This window comes from Pteronotus mesoamericanus, unplaced genomic scaffold, assembly GCF_021234165.1.
Source record: "Pteronotus mesoamericanus isolate MK-2021 breed Mesoamerican mustached bat unplaced genomic scaffold, CSHL_Meso_final scaffold_54, whole genome shotgun sequence".
NCBI lineage: Eukaryota > Metazoa > Chordata > Mammalia > Chiroptera > Mormoopidae > Pteronotus > Pteronotus mesoamericanus.
This window is the reverse complement of record NW_026555321.1, coordinates 22597602-22616788: the sequence shown is the minus strand read 5'-3', so window position 1 is coordinate 22616788 and position 19187 is coordinate 22597602. Positions and strand designations below refer to the sequence as shown.

Sequence of the window (19187 nt, the reverse complement as noted above, 5' to 3'; positions counted from 1 at the left end):
CCTCTACTTCTCCTTCTCCTCCATATTCTTTTCTGTATTTGAGCTCTTGATGAAATGTGGAGCAGATTACTTATAAGTGACAGATCAGGACCAGTTCCTTTACCAGGCACTCACAGAAGGCAAGCAAGCTGATTGATGCCAGCCAAATGCATTAGCGGAAAAGTGGTGGTAAAATGGTAGGGTAGATATCAATATTTATCAACTTGACAACTTTCCTGAGTGGAGGCCACTGTTAAGGTTATTACTGACGGCTGTGTCCAGGGGTAGAAGAGGGATGAGGATGGATTAAAAAAAGAAAAGAATTTGCTATTAGAAAAGCCTCAAGATATAAATACCAAGACAGGATAGCAGAAGAGAAAACGTGAAGAGAAAAGCACAGAAAATATTGATAGAGAAAAGAGCAATGTCTAGATAGAAAAAATGAGGTAGAATAAAAGAAAAATGATAATTGAACCCCCTGCCTTCAGACACACTGAAGGATGAAAAACGAATAAAATGGTGAACGAGAAATACAGAAAGGAATATAGACTTTGTCAGAGATGTTTACAGTGGCAAGATAAATAGGTGTGCATGGGGACAAAATAGGGAATTGTCATTGCAGAAAAAATGGATTCAAAAAGTGGAGGAGAGGGGACAAAAAAAGGAAATGGAACCCAAGAAACAAATGGATTCATTCACAATGTAATTCTTCAACATGTTAGATGTGTCATTAGGCAAAGCACAGAAACTGTTTTCATGGTGGTGGCGTGTGGTGGGAAGGGAGGCTTCAAAAGCTAAACAGCACAGTCCAGCATCCCATCCTTGTGAAGTGGAGGCATTTTCCCTGTCTGTGGCTGCTGTCTGGTTCATGGATGAGTCAGGTCAGCGGGCAGGCAGGTCTGGAAAAGCACAGAGCTGTGTGCCCTTGGCTGGGGCCTGGGGCTGATGCTGGGCATCAGGTTCCCCAAGCTCTGCCCTCTCAGCACCGTGACTCCCACACCAGTTATCCTCTGGTGGCTCCCAGACCTTCACACATGCTCTAGTTTTGACATTTTTCATCCGAAAAGCTTCTGAAAATGGTTCTACAGCTCTCCCAAATTAGTGTTGGTATGGTCACCAATTCAAGCAAGGATTGGAGTGTGAGAGTATAATCCAGAGGGAGAAGGATAAGAGAGCAAAGAATTAATTGAAGGGGATATTTCTTTAAAGCCAGAGAGAACTGGGTGCCCTGCCCAGAGGAAATGCTTTTTCTGAAAGAGGGGTTTTTCTCAGTCACTAAATAAAATCACTCCCAGCATGCTAGAAGGCCTGCCTGAGGAGATCAACACCATCCTAGCACACTTCTTGGAATCCTGGGGAGGACAACATGGACTGTGGAATCTGTTGACTGAAATTTGGACACAGAAAATAGAGAGGTCCTCACCTTTAGAACAGAATGTTCTAATCCCTGAGGGATGAAGGAGAGAGAGGAAGAAGGAGAGACACAGAGAGAGAGGTTCTACTTTAATAACAATGGGAAAGGAGGGAATGGTGGGGGGAATCATCTCTTTCTCATGTAGTGGGGAGAGCAAGTGAAGAGGAAGGAGGACTGAAAGCAGGTTGAACGTGTCTAGCAAAGCCAAATCAGCAGCTCCAGAAGCCACCCTTGAGACAAGGTTTTGAAGGCAAGTGGCTTATCTGGGAGTTGATCCCAAGAAGTCCTTATAAGCTGGTGGGGAAGTAAGTGGGAATGGAAGGCAGCCTATGAAGAGTGTGCTCTCAAGTCACTTACCAGTGTGGGTAACTGAAGCAGGCTTAAACCAGAGAAGCTCTGGGGACCAGTGTAAATCATCACAGGCTTCAGAGCTGGCCCAGCCTGCAGAGCAGGGAGCTGTGTGTGATACTAGCATGTGATCCCCATCAGTCATTGGCTACGGGGTTCTTGGCCTGCTGTGCAGGTAGATGGGGAGGCTCCATGGCCAGAGAGAGTGTTTAGATCAATTGGGTAAAGGGGTCAAATATATGGTAATAGGAAGAAACTAGATTTTGGATGGTGAACATGCGCTAGAGTCTACAGACATTGAATTATAATATTGTACACATGAGATTTCTAAATGTTATTTGTGAATGTTACCTCAATAAATTAAAACAAACAAACAAATAAAAAACCACAGATGCTGCAGGTGGAAATCAGTCAGTGTGCACTGGAGGGGTGAGGACACGAGATGAGGCAACAACAGACCCACTCGTAATGCAAAAGGGACAGCAGTCAGTGTCAACAACCTGTAACTTTTACCAAATTCTGAGCTGAGAGAAAAGGAGGTTGAGAGCCTAGATGCTAGGGCCCAGAGGTGAGGTCAGAACACCAAAGCCTCTTACTAACCATCACAGTGCAACAAGTCCACGTCCTCTGCCAATGGGGGCAATAACACCTCCTTCCTGGGGTGGTGATGATATTAAAGATCATATTGCAGGTGACGTGCCTAGCACAGTGCCTGATGTACAAGAGGGCTCACAAACTGATATACTATACTCATCATAATCACCAGTAAATTGTTCTAAGAAGTGTTTGGGGAGGTAGGAAGAAGAAGTGGGGTGGGCAGTAAGGGATGTAAGCTGCTTAGGGTTATATTAGTTACTCTAAAAATAACTACCTTGTTATTTTAGATCAAGGGCCTTTTAATGATGTATGTTACGCTGTCCTACAGGATCTCTTCCATGGAAACTAATTAAACAATCTAGAATGTGCTATAATGAATGGCTTGCAAGTAAAGACATATATAAGGATGAATGAGAAAGGATTCCCAGTTAATGAGCTTTACAGATATTGGCCCCAATCAGTTCTGGGAAGGAGTTATTATTCCCAGAAGGGACTGGCTCCTCTCTTGATGGTGCCAGGATTCTTTTAAGCCAGTAATGGGGAACGAAGTGCACCTAAATGGGAGAAGGTTCACACTTTAATGACAGGTGTAGCTTATTCACAAAGAGAGGTTTTCTTCCCTGCTGGATTGCAGAATTATGGTGTGTGTTTGCACACACATGCAATGTCACAGCTGCTATTCTGGGGCCAGGGGTTTTGATTGTTTCACAAGAAGCCAAAGAGGTTACAAGGAGCCTAGGAGTGGTGATGCGATGTTAATTAGAATGTCTGGCCTCTATGCAACACTCGGAATCAGTACTTGTTTTCCTTGAAATTGAGGATACCGTTGTTACAGTGAGGAAAAGAAACTGAAATCAAAAGTCTAACAAATGGCTCAAACTCAGTGCTTTTCTTCTGAAAGGGTCTGATAGGGCTGACCAAGCAAATGGTCCTGGCCTACTGCCCCCGGGCTGGGGGCGGCAACCTGTGATCATCTATTCTAAATCAGATGAGTGTTTGGCTGAGCACGTGCACCTAATGGCTCCTTCTGCACTGTCTCATCTCCGAATGACACATCTCTCCAGACCCTTCTCTCGCATTACAGCTAGCCTTTCTCAAGTCCCAGAAGACGGTGAGAAAAAAGAATGCCTTTAGCTAGGCAGAACAGGTCATTTGTCTTTCGGCTCATTTTGTGTTTCTGCATAAATCCTGCATCAGCCTGTTCCTGCTCCCACTTGCCAGTGAGCAGTTTTTAATTATCAGGAAAATGGTATTTAGTGCAATGAATCACCAGACAGTGAACAAGGAATTCAAGTCAGCTGCCGAGTCAGGCAGAGCCAAACATTTGGAGACAGGGCTCAGAAAATGTTCTCAGATTGTGAGTGTTGGGAAAATATTATTAGTGGCACTAATAATAATATCAAATGTGATATAGATCGATAATGCAAGGCATTTTATGATACTCTGCACAGTGCTTCACATTATTATTATTGTTCATATTATATACGTATAATATTTACAGTTTCGGGTTATTTTTTAAATAGGTTACATACTTCCAGCAAAAAAAAAAAAAAAATGGCACGTATGGATCTAAACTTCTGATTGCTAGTGCCTGGAGAGAGAGAGAAAAAATCTTCAATATTATGATCTTCTTGTTCAGTAATTTCTATTAAAGATCTGATTTGTAGATATTTGTTCTTTGACCTCAAAATTCATTTATGCTATGGCTGGGGTCACAGCCTGGACTGCTAAAGCTTTAAAAGATCATAGTTCTAGGAGATTTGCCAAATCTTAAACATGAACCAAGGCTTTAAATATATTAATTCTGGGGAGAAATGACTTAGCCGCAATCCAGAGCTTCCTTGCATGGCATGAAGAAATCCTGAAGCAGAAGAAACTCCTGGCCATCGTCAGAGACTCCGCATCAGTAAATCAGGGTGTTGTCAAAAGTGACAACACTGGAACAAATTCTGGGATGCTGACAGATGTGTGGGAATGATTCTAAAAGGTCAGTTATCAAGTTTACAAGTGCCAGGTTTTCAGGGTAGAACAGAAGTGTGCTGGGAAAGGGCCAGTTCCAAATGGTAGGTGACATTTAGGGATGACAAGTTGAAGGAGAAAACTGCTCCTCTTTGGCCCTCTTGTGCATCCAGAAAGTACAAAATCAATGCCATGGACATCTTTAAGGTCCATAGAGAGAGCATGGCTGTCTAGGAGGCATAGGGGAACCAAGAAGAGTCTGATGCCTTCCTGCTGGTGAAAGACTCCTAGAATCCCACAGGGTGGTTCTGGAGAGGTAGTGAATTAGGCTGTTTTTAGTCACTGATATCTTGTGTGCCAATAGTTTTGATGGAAGTCATGGAAAATGGCATTTCATTGTTCCCTGCTATGAATCCAAGGCAGACTTAGTCACCTTTGTGACTCATCTAAATTTTGTCCAGGTATCTAAGCACAAGAGAGAAGCAGTTGAGGGAGCTGCATATAAAATTCAGTCCCTGGAAGGGACTTCATCTAATCCTCTGCCTGAGTTGATCTTCTCTCATTTTTTCTCAGCACTGACTAGATGCTCAAACAGCATTGTTCTTGGTACTACGGGAACTGTAGGAGAAACATACCTTGCTAAGTTCTTCAGGCAATTTAAACATGAAATGATTGGGGTACAGCATTGGAGAGTCTGGAAATAAGCTGTACGTGCTGCCAAAACCAGAGAAGTGGGAAGGCTACAAATGCCAATCTTCAAGGTCGTAATCTTAGCAGGACAAGTCACATGGCCATGCATGGGAGAGGGAGAAGCTTGGAGTGTCGTGAGGCACAGCTCATAGAGAAGAGTGTGACCAGCCTGAATGTGGAGAGAAAGAGGGATCTGAAAAGGAATAGCATTGATGTACTAGCACAGGAGGGCCTTGATTACCAAACAAAGGCATTAGGATTGTTGCCATCGGACACACAGAGCTGACAACTGTTCCATCAGCAGGGGAGGGATGTACTGAGCGCAAGGCATCAGGGAGTACATTTTGCTGGCAGGCTGCAGCATTCACATGCATTGTTGTGGAGGAGGAGCTGGAGGCTGAGAAAACAACTATGAGGTTGTTGCAGTCATTAAGGTGGAAGATAACATTATTCAGCTATGAGAACAGCAGAAGAGGCAAGAGAAATTTCAAAGGAAGAATTCACAGTAGTGAAAAGAAGAATTCAAATCAATGTCAAGACTTCGAGAATAAAATGGTACTATGAACCAAGTGACAGCCTTTGGGCAAGAAACCCTATTGCCAAGGAAGTTTGCACATGTGGTTTTGGACTTTGAATGCACAGATGAAACTTGCAGGTGCCTAGAAGGCAGTGAGAAAACTCAGAATGGAAACAGAGCTGGAAGACTGGGTCTGGAGTTGGAAATTTGACTGACACGTGGGTGGTAGCTGAAGCTGTTGATGTGAAGGGCTGAAGACCCAGCAGCTTCTTGGAGTGAACCTACCAGGAAAGGTCAACAGGCACTTAGAAACAGTTTGCTCCACCTGCCTTTGAGGCCAGAGACCAGGGTGGTTGTCATTCTCCATGAAAGAGTAGAGGCCTTGGTTACTCAGCCAGGCCTTAAGGAATAATACAAGAGGAGAGCCCCAGCATGGGCAATGAGCCTGAAATGCAGTGGATCTGAGGACGTTCTTCCCTCTACCTTCTGCTTGGGGGTTTAACCATATTTTCAAGCTTTGTTTTTAAAACCACAGTTATTGCCTAATATGTATCTCCAGAAGAAGGAAAACAGACCACACTCTACTTGCTATTGAGGAAAAAGAGTTTAACATAATCCTGCTTGTTTGGTATCAATAACCAAGGAAGACAGGTCCTTCCAGGCAAAGCCTATAGTCTGAGCCATTGAAGTCCTGCCAGGAACCTGAGGGTCACAACCAATGAGCTCAAGACTAAAAGAGTCAACATGGTTGCCTCTTTTAGAGATTCTGGCTTAGAGTCAGCAGCAGACACATGTGTGAATCTAGCTCATTAAATGTATTGGACATTTAATAAGCACCCACTGAAAACTCAGCCACTTTTTGCACCTTGGGGCCTTTCCTCCTCTCCCCAAAGGCCCCCATTTACTCACACTCAGTCACAACTGCTCCTATTACCTCCAGCAGAGACAGCCAAAATTTCCAGTCTGTCTCCCTCCTCAAGGTCGTGCATTGGACTTTCACCCTGGTGCCCAAGGTGATTTCCAGTGAGCTAGATGCTATGTCCTCCATAGTTCTGAAACACACCCATCACCTAGGGTCAAGAAAGCTTGAGGCAGAATCTTGGATCTAGGTGTTTCTCTGGGTTTAATCTAGTCCAATATCCCATATAAAGCAGGAATCTGCTCTACAACATCCTTGACTAAGAACTATCTCTGCTTGAGTGCTTCCAAGAATGGAGAGCTCACCTCCCACAAGGCAGCCTGCCTCTGTGTTGGACAGCTCCAGTGTAGTAGTGGGGACATTCTTATACTGAATCACATCTGCCTCCTTTGCTCTTTCACTTAACAGTTCCATTTAACATCATGAAGCAAAACAACAGCATGTCCTTTCCTTTACCATAATAGTCTTGTGCTTAAAGATGGGCCCTGGGTCCCCACCTGTGTTTCTCCTGCACCAAACCTGTGTTTCCAAGTCTCTGAGGTAACAGATTGGGACTTGGCACCCTCCATAGGCAGGCTGCTCTCCCCTGAACAGGTGCTTTGCTGGCAATGTCCTTTTTGAAATGGTCCCCACAATGAAGAACATTACTCTAGATGTATTCTTACCAGCACAGAGGACAGCAGGTCTGTGCATCACCTCGTCTGATCTGAACTTCAATTGGGACTATAGAGCCAGACAGACCCGAGTTTAAAACCTTATTTTATAAATCACCAATTCTAAGATTCTGGAAAGATTACTTTTTTTTCTGAGACTCTGTTTCTTCGCTTGCAAAATCTACCTCATGGGGCAATTATGAAGATTAAATTAGTTAAGACAGGTAAAGTGCTAAATACAGTTGAGTTCTCAAAACTGGAGAACAATATTATTCTGCATCAGTGACAGTGGTTGGCTTTTAAAAATCAGCTGTATATCACTCATATTAATCAGGGGGTCAACTAAATACTTTCATTTTATTTTTAAACAAATAGCAAGTCAGGTTTCTTCCTTTTTCAAACTGCTTCCTTTTTTTCTTTTTTTAACCTGAACACTAGACGCCACATTTATCCCTCTAACATTTCTTCTTGCAGATATTGAATTAGCATTCAACACTGATGGATAGTTCTGAATTTTGATTCTGTCTTCTGTGGTGTTAGCTATGCTCTCCAACTGTTACCTACAAACTTGATAAGAATCCCTACGCCTGCACCTGACTCATGAATTTAAAAAACAATCAAACAAACAAGAAATTGAATTGGACAAGGACTAGAATAAAACTGGTGACTTCCTGCCTGGCTGACAGAGTCACTAACCCACTTTTTTTTGGTATGAAGACAAGCTCTGGACCCATTTTACAATGCTTTCCCTTAGGAGATAATCAAATATTTTTGCCAAAATAAAAATTCACTGCATCTGCAGTTCCTCTTGAGTATACTAAGTGTACAACCCCAGTAAATGAGGTGAGGTCCCATTATTCTTTTCTTAATAATCCTGTGTTGGTTCCTAATGATCACTAAATTTAGTTTTGAATGCCCAGAACCCATTTGTGTCAGTCTCTTCAAGAATTTGGCAGGGATCAAATTCACTCTTCTGTTCTGTAATCTTAGTGCTCTGCCCTTCTGCCCTGTGTGAAAATTAGAGTGTTGGCTAGTCTACAATCTTTGGGCACACACCCTATTTTTCTCTGCTTTACTAAAAGCTTAATAATATTAGCTCTGTGATTGTATCTGTGGTTTCATGCAACATGGGGATGGTTCTGTTAGGTAGGGCTGCTGTTGGAAGGCCCTTGAACTCTTAACAAACCTTTATCTTCCTCTTTCCCAACCTTACATACTCCACCCAACTCATAAATCAGTGAGGTGCCAACAGCTGTCAAGTGTATAGTTACCTAAGTCCCATAATTAGCTAGTCATGTTTTCCAAGTGTAGAATCAACTGGAACTTTTCTAAGACAGATTCTGAAGCCCCCCGGCCCACCTGGACCATCATGTCCAGGCAATTTTTAGTCAGTCAGCACCTCCTGAGAATTGGCCCACATAAACCATGAGGACACACTATGTGTCTGACCTTTCTTGGACATGGGAACCCCCCGGTCCTACCCACCATTGAACATGAACCACAGGCTCCCAGGCACTACATCCAAGCATCCAGCACCGCATCCAGTACACATTCTCTTCTCAATCTGCCTTCCTTGTTGCCTCTTTCACCCAAATCCAAATTCCCCTTTTATATACCTGTTTACTGTGCTCCAGGCTCAGAGGATGGACATAAACCAGTGTCCCAGACAGCACTGTGTTCTTAAATTGACAAGACCTGCCACGTCTCTATGGGCTACAGAAGCATTTAATTTGTAAACATTTACATGATGTCTCCTTTAGTTTTTGCAACACATTGGAAAGCAGGCCTGGGCGGGCAGGGGCCGTCAGCCTCTCTGTGGTACCATATGTCCTGTCTGTGGGGAAGAGAGGTGGGGCCTTCTCAGGCACCGATGAAGGAAGCTGGGGAGCTCCTGCGGGTTTTCTGCCACTCCCAGGGCAGGAAGCCCTCAGAGCTCCAGGTTGTTGTCACATCCCACAGTAAGGTGTGTGCATATGGGTGGCCCAGGTATAGTTAGACGCACACATTCCAATTAGGCTTTATCAACATTTCTGCCTCCTTTAGGACCCAGAGAGTGGAATAACAAACCATTCACCAGGACACCTAGAATTGGTCTACATCCCATTCTCACCTGCTCCTAACTACCAGGCACACTGAGCCACTGTAATATGGGAAGAGCATGGGCTCTGCAGCCAGATTTAGAGAGTGTGCAGTCTACCTCTGCCACCTATGAGTCATGTGACCAGGGTGAGTCATTTACCTCCCTAGATTAATGTCAGCCTCCTAGAGTGGTTGTCAGGGTTAGATAAGTTGATGTGAGCTACCAGAATAAAGGTGCAGACTAGACTCCATAATTATTCTTACCCCTTCTCTGTGTTGGGTCAGGCCCATCCTCCATCAGAGCCTTGTTTTCTCTCCTGTTATATGTGTGCTGAGGCTTTCCTCATCTCTGTAGTCTTTGCACTGTGATCCTCCCACAGTAATAGCTTTAGTCAGAGGGACTCAAACCCATGGGAGAAAATGCACTAATGCAATTCAGTGTTATGAGTCTATGACTGTAGAGAATCTGGGCGCAAATTGGAGCCAGGTTTCAGGGACCGGATAAAAGGAGAACAATTATGAATAGAGGGAAAGGACATTTATAAAAGGTGAACTGAATTAAAAAGAAGACAGACTTCTAAGGCAGCCAAGGGAATGACCTCTGGTCCACGAAGAACTCTAGATCCTCCCCGAGTCCCAGGGATGGCAAATGTGCAGCTTGTCAACACTGTGTCTTTAGCTGTCCCCAGTGGTTGAAGCAAGGCCACGATTACAACAGACTGAGTTTTGATTTTATTGTAGAACGCTGGGAACCAGGAAAGCCTTCTGATGGCGTTAGATGTGACAAAATCCCCCAGACATGGGCTGTGAGCACTTTGGAAGCACCTTTGTGCATGTAGGCACCACACTGTGGCCCAGAAGAGCTAGTCCCTCGAGAGCAGAAGAATGGCCAGATCTTACATTGAAGTGGCCAAAAATGTACCAAGCTGCACCCTGATTTGTTAACTGGGAACCCTCTATACACCACCCAAGGGGAAATGACAAGGCTTAGCTTGTATGCCTTTAAAACCAGACACTCCCTCCTAGGGCAACCCATTCTCACCTTTGGCCATCTCTAGTCTTCACAGTGGTATTCCCAACGTGTGTCCCCATGGCTATCTCTAAATGTCTCATCCAGAGAGTAAGCAGGATGCTAAATCTGAAATGAACTTTACAATGTCTCTCCATATGGCAAAGAGCAAAGGTGCGGAGGAGAGGTGTGGCAGAATCCTGAGGGAGACGCCAGGAGGCAAGCACGTAATTCTGGTGCACTCCGGAGCATGCCTTCATTTGAGAATCATACGTATAATCCAAATCTTTGCTTTCCAACTGGGGAAGCTAAGACCCTGCCTGAAATGCACAGGTAAATATAAATAAAAGCATCTATAGTTTTTGAAGTGAGGCACAGAGGCAGGATGTAGGAGAGGAGAGAGGACACAGTAGGGTTTTCCACTCTGAAACCAGTGACATCTGGTTAAAGGGGAGGCCCAAGGTGGTCTGGAAGGGGAAAGAAAGGGGGCTAATTGGGACTCTGAGTGCTTCAGGAGCAGTGTGTGTGAGTTTAGAGAAGGGCCACTCTCTCAAATCCACACCCTCCATTTGTACTGCTGGTTGTGGGGCTGCCCTGGGGTCCTGTGGGAGTGCTTCTGTGCCAGCCGAGTCCACGCCTCCCTGTCTAAACCATGGCTGTCTGAACACCATCCCAGCTGCTTGGGGTGTGGTTCTCTATAAACCCTTGGCAGTTTCTTAGTCTTAGATTGAAAACCCCTGGAAAACAAGATCTTATCTACAGACTGGCCTTTGTACAACACGAGCCAGCACCGGCCATGTAAGAACATGAGTTCCTTCATGGAGAAGCTGCTGTGTGGATGTCTCAGAGACCATAACGTTGGAGAAGAGATGAGTTTGATCTGTGAGAACTTTTACCTTGGAGCCCGTTTTTGCTCCCAGCACTGCCCATGGAAGGCATGCTCTGTGTGTGTGTGTGTGTGTGTGTGTGTGTGTGTGTGTGTGTATGTGTGTGTAAGGCCTGCTTTCCTTGGTCACAGCTGCATGAAGAGAAGAAAAGGGCTTACATTACAACAGAGGGATTTAGGTGAGATGGGGCTTATGGAAGAAGCCTGTGACACCGCACAGCACAAAGTGCTGGGACAGACCTCTGAGGCCATCTGCAGAATATAAAAGGGCTCACTTAGAAACAGAACATATCTGCAACAAGGATTAACGTTACCATTTTCTGGAAACAGGAAGGTGGCCCAGCTGACACAGTGGGACCTTTTTAGCCCCTGCGATGTTGTAATTACACAGATAAAAGAATAATTCTGACATAAGACTTCACATTGCACATTGCTGAGGAGCAATTTTAGTTATAAAAATATTACATATCATTTTTTTTTAAATAGAGAAGTAAGATAATGAGTGAAAAAAACTTTGAAGGTAACTTTTTAAAAGAAAAATACTTGGGAGATATCTCAACACTTTGGTCTCCTGGGTTCTGCTATCTTTTTAATTCCCTACATTCATGTTCCCTAGCTTATCTGTGAATTTGGTTAACACATTCCCCAGCTGCTCAGTTGGATAAGATAAGGCAGAAGATGTTAATAGGGAACCCTCCATCTTTCTCCACTGTGTCTGATTTCAGGATTCATTGACTTGCTAAACCCAATCTTTCCCTGCACTCCCTTGTCCTATACAGGCTTATCAATGCAAAAGATAATCTACTTGCCAGGCATCCAATGAGTACCCACAATGGGCAGACAGCAGATGGGGGGGGGGTGCAGCCTGTGGTCCCTGAAGACCTGCAGGGAGAGGCAGTCCTGGGGCACTGGGGGCTGGCTGGAAGGGAGCTGTGGTCAGGGCCCGCCAGTCTGGCTATCGTTAAGGATCTCTCCAAGCACTTGCCTGCTACACTCTGTGGTTCTCCAGGGGTCAGACAGTGGGTATTTGCTTTCTACTCACCTCGGCCTGTGCTGTAATGCTGGAGCTTGTCACTGTACACAGCCTCTTTGCTGTAAGCCCGTTTTCTGTGGACACAAGAAAGAGGACCTCTCTTAGGCTCTCTGCTCCAGGGACCTCCTCTCAGGCCTCCTGTCCTGATGGGGACTCACCCAGACATCTCCTGGGGTGGGGAAACTGTGACTCTCACTTTAGTTGTAGCTCTTGACATGGCTAGTGCTCTAGCTTGACCACCACTTTGGACAGCTGGGTCTGCTTTCAAGCTAAAGTCTTTTAGAGGCCAGGCAGGGCTATGTCAGAGCTTGGGGCAGAGGCTATTGAGGGTGCCTATTAGTGCTCTGGCTGTACTGTGGCAGCGCTTGGGAGAGGTCTGCTACAGGGCTGTGCACAGGAGAATCTGGGCTAACCACTGAAGGCAGTAACAACAGTATTAAAAATTCACAAGGCCTCTAGGGCCAGCACTTCTGCAGAACTTGGAGTTCCTCTTTTCCTCCTCCACTACCCTCCTGCCTGCTGCCTTATGCCCCCTGCCGAGGACTTTGGCTCTCTAACCAGAGGATGGGCTGTGTGAGGCACAGGCTGTGATGCTCCAGCGGGTCAAATGCAATTTTGTAACTGTCACTCTGAAAAACTGTCATGTGTGAGAGGTACTGAGAGTCTTGTCTAAAATGAAGCCTGAGGATGAATGCTATTTGTTTATAGCCTTGCCCAGTTCTTACAGAGGTTTGTATCCGAGGTACAGAGAAGATAATCTGGCGAATTCTAGGCTCCCTGTGGATTGGGATGGAGCAATGACCATGAGTTTGGTGGTATGACTGTGAGTTTGGTGGTGTGTCCACGAAGGGTCGGGCCCTGGATAGCCTGTATGACCTGGAAGAGGTCTGCATGTGGGGTTTCCTGGGTCCAAAAAAGCAGACAGAGGGGAGAGCGGAGGGCCCACCTGCTACAGACGATGGAGATGGCCACCAAGGACACGACAAACACAACTCCGGCCGCCGCCGAGCCAGCAATCAGGGGCAGCTGCTCTCTCAGCTCAGACTTGTAATCATCTAGGTAAGAAAGAGGCATTAGAAAGTTCCCTGTATGCCTTTGGATACAACTGGCACTCAATGTGTGATACAAAGACACCATACAATACATAATAAGTATCGGTATGCCCCAAACATTATTCATTGTTTATCTGAAATTCACATTTAACTGGCCAGCCTGTGTGTTATCCAGCAACCCTAATGACAATACGTCCTGAACCGACGTTCCTGCTGCCCTGCATCAGAATCTCCTAAGCCCAATTGTTAAACACGACAGTTTCTGGAAGCCTTCTCAGATCTCCTGATTCAGAAGCTCTGGGTAAAGAGCAGGGTATCTGCAAGTTTCCCAAATATAAGAGGTGATTCTTATGCTCCCCAGTGTTTGAGAACCAGCTCTCAACTCTGTGGTACTTTCGGTATCTCCCTGTGGAGAGCTTTTTGTAACATGCATGCTTTTAAAAAATTAATTTGGCCAAAAAAATGCAAGGAACCACAGTGATGATCCATAACAATGTCATTACATATAAAAAATGTCATAAAGCAATGTGACCTTCCCACAGGTCCTCCAGCCCCAGTGACCCATCTTCGATCAACCTTCAGATTCACCTCAGTGCTGCCTTTGGGGCCCAAAGTCTCAGTGAGAGTAATTACTACCAATGTGTGAATCTCAGTCATTAAGATTAATACTTCCAAATTTGGCCACTTACCAGAACTCCCTTATAGCTAACCCCTTTGGGTTTACAAAATATAACTGCCAATGTAAAAGGAATAGCCTTCTTGGGAGAAATCTGTTACTTCTTGATTTGTCTAGTGGAATTGCCAAGAGACTGGTGCTCAGATCATTTTGAGTTTTGGGCTTTTAATCCTGTGTACTTCCTGATGCCAAAGCGCCCATAAATCTGGATGGTTAAGTGAGGTGCAAAGAGGGGGACAGAACCCTTAAGGAAAAGAAGACAGCCTGCGTTCTTTTCACACGAGCGGCATTATTAATCTGGACCGGCTCGCCTTTCCATCCTATCTCACCATCCTTAAAATATGACTAAAAATTCATGTAAAATAAACTCTAAATGGGTTGCAAACTCCAATCCTACAGGAGCCAGGCAGGCTGCCCTTAGGCACCCAGCAGCACATTACCGGGGAGTGGCGGGCACCTGTGGGCAGCAATGCCTCACGCAGGAATGCCCCCAGCACTGGCTCCTTACAACTGTTCCCAAGAAAATGAATATTATGATTTTTATGTGAAATCATCTGAGTTTTAAATGTTTCCAGTGAATTTTTAAATTGTCAAAAATATAATGTGTCCTTAGAAAACCTCAAGCCCTGACAAGTGCCTAGTCGAAAAGTGCTGGCCTAAAATAAAATGTTATGTAAGGGCAGGCTGCTTTCTATATAAAATTAATGGCTTTCAATTTGGGAGGCTGGGAATAGGCTGACTTTTGGAAAAATATCAAGAAATAGCTCATAAATGAATATATAAATATAGATAGATAGGTAGATAATGAATAGTTAAATGAATACATACACTATGGTAAATGGCTAGCTAAGGAAAACATGGAGTGAACACAGTCAGGCAATACCCCTATCTCAATGTTGAGGCTACAGGGAAATCTCATTTCCATAAATGTTATAGGGGGTGGTCTCAGAGGAGTGGGGGAAATTGTTGTAATAGGAAACTAATAATGTCCAAAGGTGGAAGTATTTAGGGGGTCACATATGAAGCTGCTTCAAATATCCTGAGATGCTGGGTTCATAGGACTGCCACACCACAAATTTTGTCTCTCTATTTCCTTCCTGGAGACCTGGTCTGTGAGCTCAGTGGTCAGCCCCCAAGAACAGGGTGAAGTGAGAGCGGTGGTGAAATGATAGGCATCTGAGCCCTGCGCCTGGGCCAGAGGGCACATTGATCCCACAAGAGACGTGTGGGTCTCACAGCTGTGTGCACGCAGGACCCCATGCAGAGGCCTTTCAAAGACAAGTCATCAGATGTTGGACAGAAATGAGCTGGACTTCAGACAGATGTCTCCCCATACAGCCGTACTGAAAGGCAAACCCTTCCAAGGAAATTCCTCTGGAATCCAGTTAGAGATTGGCCTCCTAGCTGCGAGGGCAGCTTCTTTGGCATGGGGTTTCTCCTCTCTGGATTGCCCTCCCTGTGCCCAGGTATCTAGCCCGCCCCTTACCATCTGTCAGAGTCTGGAAGCACATCTTGCCACTGAACTTTCCATAGCCAGCCACAGTGCGGGCGCGCACCTGTACCACATACACCATGCCTGGCCGCAGGCCGTCAATACGCGCTGTGTTGGTCTGGCTCCTGGCCATAGAAGAGTTAAACTCATTGTGTTCCTGAAAAAGAGCAATGAACAGAGTCAGTGGCCTGCTCCTGAGTGCTCTGCCCCCAGCCCACTCTACCCTGGGGCACCCAGGCTCCATCAGTTCTTAGTCTTGCAGATCTGCTGGAATCTGTCACCAGCCCCAGGACATCCATCTGAATGCGGACAGACTGGCCTGGATTGAGGGAATAAAGAATTGTCTCTGGACCATGGAGTGGCTACAGTGTGAAGAGAGTAAGAACATGCTGAGCTCTCAGGGCCTGGCTGGGGGCTCATGGTCATTTTCTACTGCTCCCCTCTTCAGGGCCCTGAGGTAGGATAACAAAGCATATCCATCCTTGTGAAATGCTATTCAGTCTCTGACCTCAGCAGAAGGGCCACCCTAGGCCTGCTTTTACTTATCTTGCTTCTGCTGAGATGTTTTCTTTTCTCCTCTCACTAAAGATCTCCCTCATCTCTCCTCATAATGGCTATGCTAGATCACTCTGTAAGTTCCCTCAAGGACTTCCATTCTGCTGAAGAGGTTAAGACGAGGCTGGAGTACTGCCCACACCTGCTTCTGTCTTCATGTTGGCCTGTGTCTGTCTGGGTCCCCATCCCCAGTTCTCTCTCCACCATCTTCCAGGGCAGGCATGCCCTTCTCCATGGAGAGCAGGCCCTGTGTCCTCACCCCTCCTACGTATTTAGGGGTCAGCTCTGCTCTCCTGTCTGTCACTTTCTCCAGCTCCTTCTGCCCTGTCCTTCAGAGTTCTTGTTGTCTGTACATGTATCCTCCGGTTTGCACAGGTGTTGCTTGTATTTGTCATCCTCTGGCTCCTCTGCCCATCATGAGTGCCCTAAAAGAGCTGCTTCTTCTCTTTACTGCTGATCTTGTGTAACAATTGATTTGTGCCTGGATTTTGCAGCTTCCCATCTTTTCTGCCTCTCCCTTCCCATCAAAGGCAAACTTTTTTCCTAAAAAAGATCCCTTACCTTCCCTAAAACTATTGTCAGATAAAAACAAAACTCCTATATCTAAGTTTTTAAACCCCATAATGAAGTAAATTCCAATCCCTTACATGTCCCTAAATTGCCATCTTGCCTCTCCAAGGACCACATCCTGGCCATCTGGCCTTTGCTTAGGCTGGCCTTTGCTTAGGGGAGCCCCGGACACACTGAAATGCCTTTGTCCAGGGCTCTCCTGTTCCCTCCAGAATCCCCCGGCAAAGTCTCCTCTTCTAGGAAGGCTTCCCTCGGTACTTGAGCCCACAGACTTTCCTCATCGCTGTCCATCATTACATATCACCCTCAGTACCTTCGGACACACCAGCCTGCTCTCTGATTTTTTCCAAACATCATGGAGATGTGGCTTAGCTCCAACTGTGCAGGAACAAGAGTTTAGAGTCTTGGCCTGTCCCCAATTGTACCATGAATCTTAGAGCAAAATGGGGACATCAGTGAAAATAAAGATTTCAAGTCCGTGGGAGGTAGGCCCCCAAGTCCCATGTGCAGTCCTGGGTCACTGTGATGAGTTCTAGGCACAGCAATTCTGAAGGCATGGTGACAAATGAGGAAACAACTGATGATGAGAGGCCTGTAAGCCACGTCCTCAGTCAATGACAGACAAAATCTGGGGAGTTAAGCCAGGACAAAAGAATACAGAACAATAAGAGATTACCATTGTCTTAAAATTTGTTAAAGTCTACTTTGCAAAGGCAAAGATGGCCTGATGTGTATTCATCCATTCAATTTGGCCAGGCAGTCACAGTTATACTATCACATGCTGGGTGCTATTCATGGGCTGCAGGTCCCAAGGCATGGTCTCTCTCCTCTGGGAATACACCATCTTGTGGGTGGACCAGGAAACAGATTATGGCAATAGTGTTGACTGAGTGCCTTGGCAGGGGGCAGCTTAGGAAGTTGTGGGGGAACAGCAGAGGGTCAATCAGCCCAGACTGTTAAGAGGTTGGGAGGAACTCAGGGAAAGGGTGGCATGAATTGAGTTCTGAAACATAAAAGAAATTAGCCAGATGGATGAATGTGGGGAGTGAGTACTGAATAGAATATCCTTTGAGAACAGAATGAAACATGCAAAAACAAGGCTTAAAGGAGCTCATAGCCTGCCTGCCAGTGACTGCGCATATGTGGAATGTGGGTGGTATAGGGGGTGGTGATGAACTCTTTGGAAGCAGTCGTAAGAGGTCAAAGATTAGAAGTCAGCTTGAACAGTTAGAAATTACAAAGAGGCCCATATGCACCCTAATGGAGGGACTATCCACTGGCATCTGGGAGAGACTCTGGAGAAGGAGTACCCATCCATCACTTATTTGACTTATTTAAAAAGCAGGTGGATTCTTGACCACCACCACTTCCAATCGGGGAGCCAGCAGAAAGAAGGCTGTGCCCTACAGAAGGGATGTCATCTAGATCTTTGGTCATTACTATCTTGACACACTGGAGATCTAGAATCAGAAATTTTGAAAATCACATTACCTTGAACTTTAGGACAAAATCCCATTGCTATAAAATCCAGGTGACTTCCTAAATTCTCTGGTTTTACTGGAAACCGTGGAAGTACGCACTGCTTAAAATAAGCATTGACTGGGCATCTCTTTTTCTGAAAAATGTGTTTTGGTGTATTGGCATTTGAGTTTTGAGCACAAAACATTAACCCATAATCATTTTATAGTCCATACATTCAAGAAGTTCAGTGATTAAATTGAGTATCACTCCTTGTTCCCTTCAAAGCCATTAATCAACTTCAGGCAAATGAATTAGAGTGAAGGGCAAAGTTATTTATTTATTTTTATTTTTTTGGTCGCTTATGACTGATTTTATAACTATGTGGGAGACAGAGGCTGTGGCTGTTGGGAGCAGACACCATGTCTTCCTTATTTCTCCATCCCAACATGTAGCCCAGGGCTGGCACCGCTTGGGTACTCAACCATTCATTGCTAAATGAATGAATAAATAGCACATTTCAGACCAGTTTCTAGGAGAAAATGATCCTAAAATTTTAAGGGAAGAAATTCCCAAGGCCTAAACCAACCTGTTCTAGCCCACACAGTTAGTAGATAATGCAAGTAAACACCTAAACACTTTGTCATTGAGGCAGCTGAGAGCGGATGTAGATGCTTGTCCTCTGGTTTGCCTATAAACACTGCCACCAGGAGTGAAACGTGCTAAAGACAGTAAACAAGAGAGAATGATGAATGGAAATGTATTGAAATGCGGACAGAGATAAACATGGGAGAGGCTCTGGGGGTGTCATTAGCTTGATGGTGTCTGAACTCTCTATTAATGAGCTGTTGGGAGAGGCGAAAGCCTCGCTGATTCCATTCACAGAGCTGAAACTGAAAGGTGTCCCAAACACAAACCAAGAGGGTGATGTGAGGGAGGAGAACCAGGGAGGGTTTTCAGGGGCTAGGAAACTACAGCCCATGGCCAACTGCCTGTTTTTGTAAAGTTTTATTAGAACCCAGCCACACCCACCTGTTAACATATTCCCTGTGGCAATTTTCCTGCTACAAATGCCCACAAGCCTAAAATAGTTACTACCTAGTCCTTTACAGAACAATTTTTCTCAGCCCTGGTTTAGAAAAGTGGCAAAGGATGGTGGGTTTTTTTGGGGGGGTACTGAATCCAGGACACCCGCTGGAATGAGTTCTATTTATGTTTGCATCTTGTAAAGACCAGGATTCCATGGCCTTGTACAGCAGGTAGGCAAATAATTCTGGTTACAAGCATTTGGATTTAAAATT

The 19187-nt window shown here is 45.2% G+C and overlaps 1 protein-coding gene across 1 annotated transcript in view; it reads right to left on the bottom strand.

Annotated features, from left to right (window-relative positions):
* The window catches only part of EPHB1 (EPH receptor B1), a 419047-nt gene that overhangs the window by 67974 nt on the left and 331886 nt on the right, over positions 1-19187 (bottom strand). The window contains exons 7-9 of the mRNA XM_054595535.1: positions 15298-15460; positions 13030-13138; positions 12093-12157 (exon numbers count right to left, since the gene is read on the bottom strand). Of these exons, the coding sequence (XP_054451510.1) occupies positions 12093-12157; positions 13030-13138; positions 15298-15460 (337 nt within the window). The remainder of the gene's footprint in view (positions 1-12092; positions 12158-13029; positions 13139-15297; positions 15461-19187) is intronic.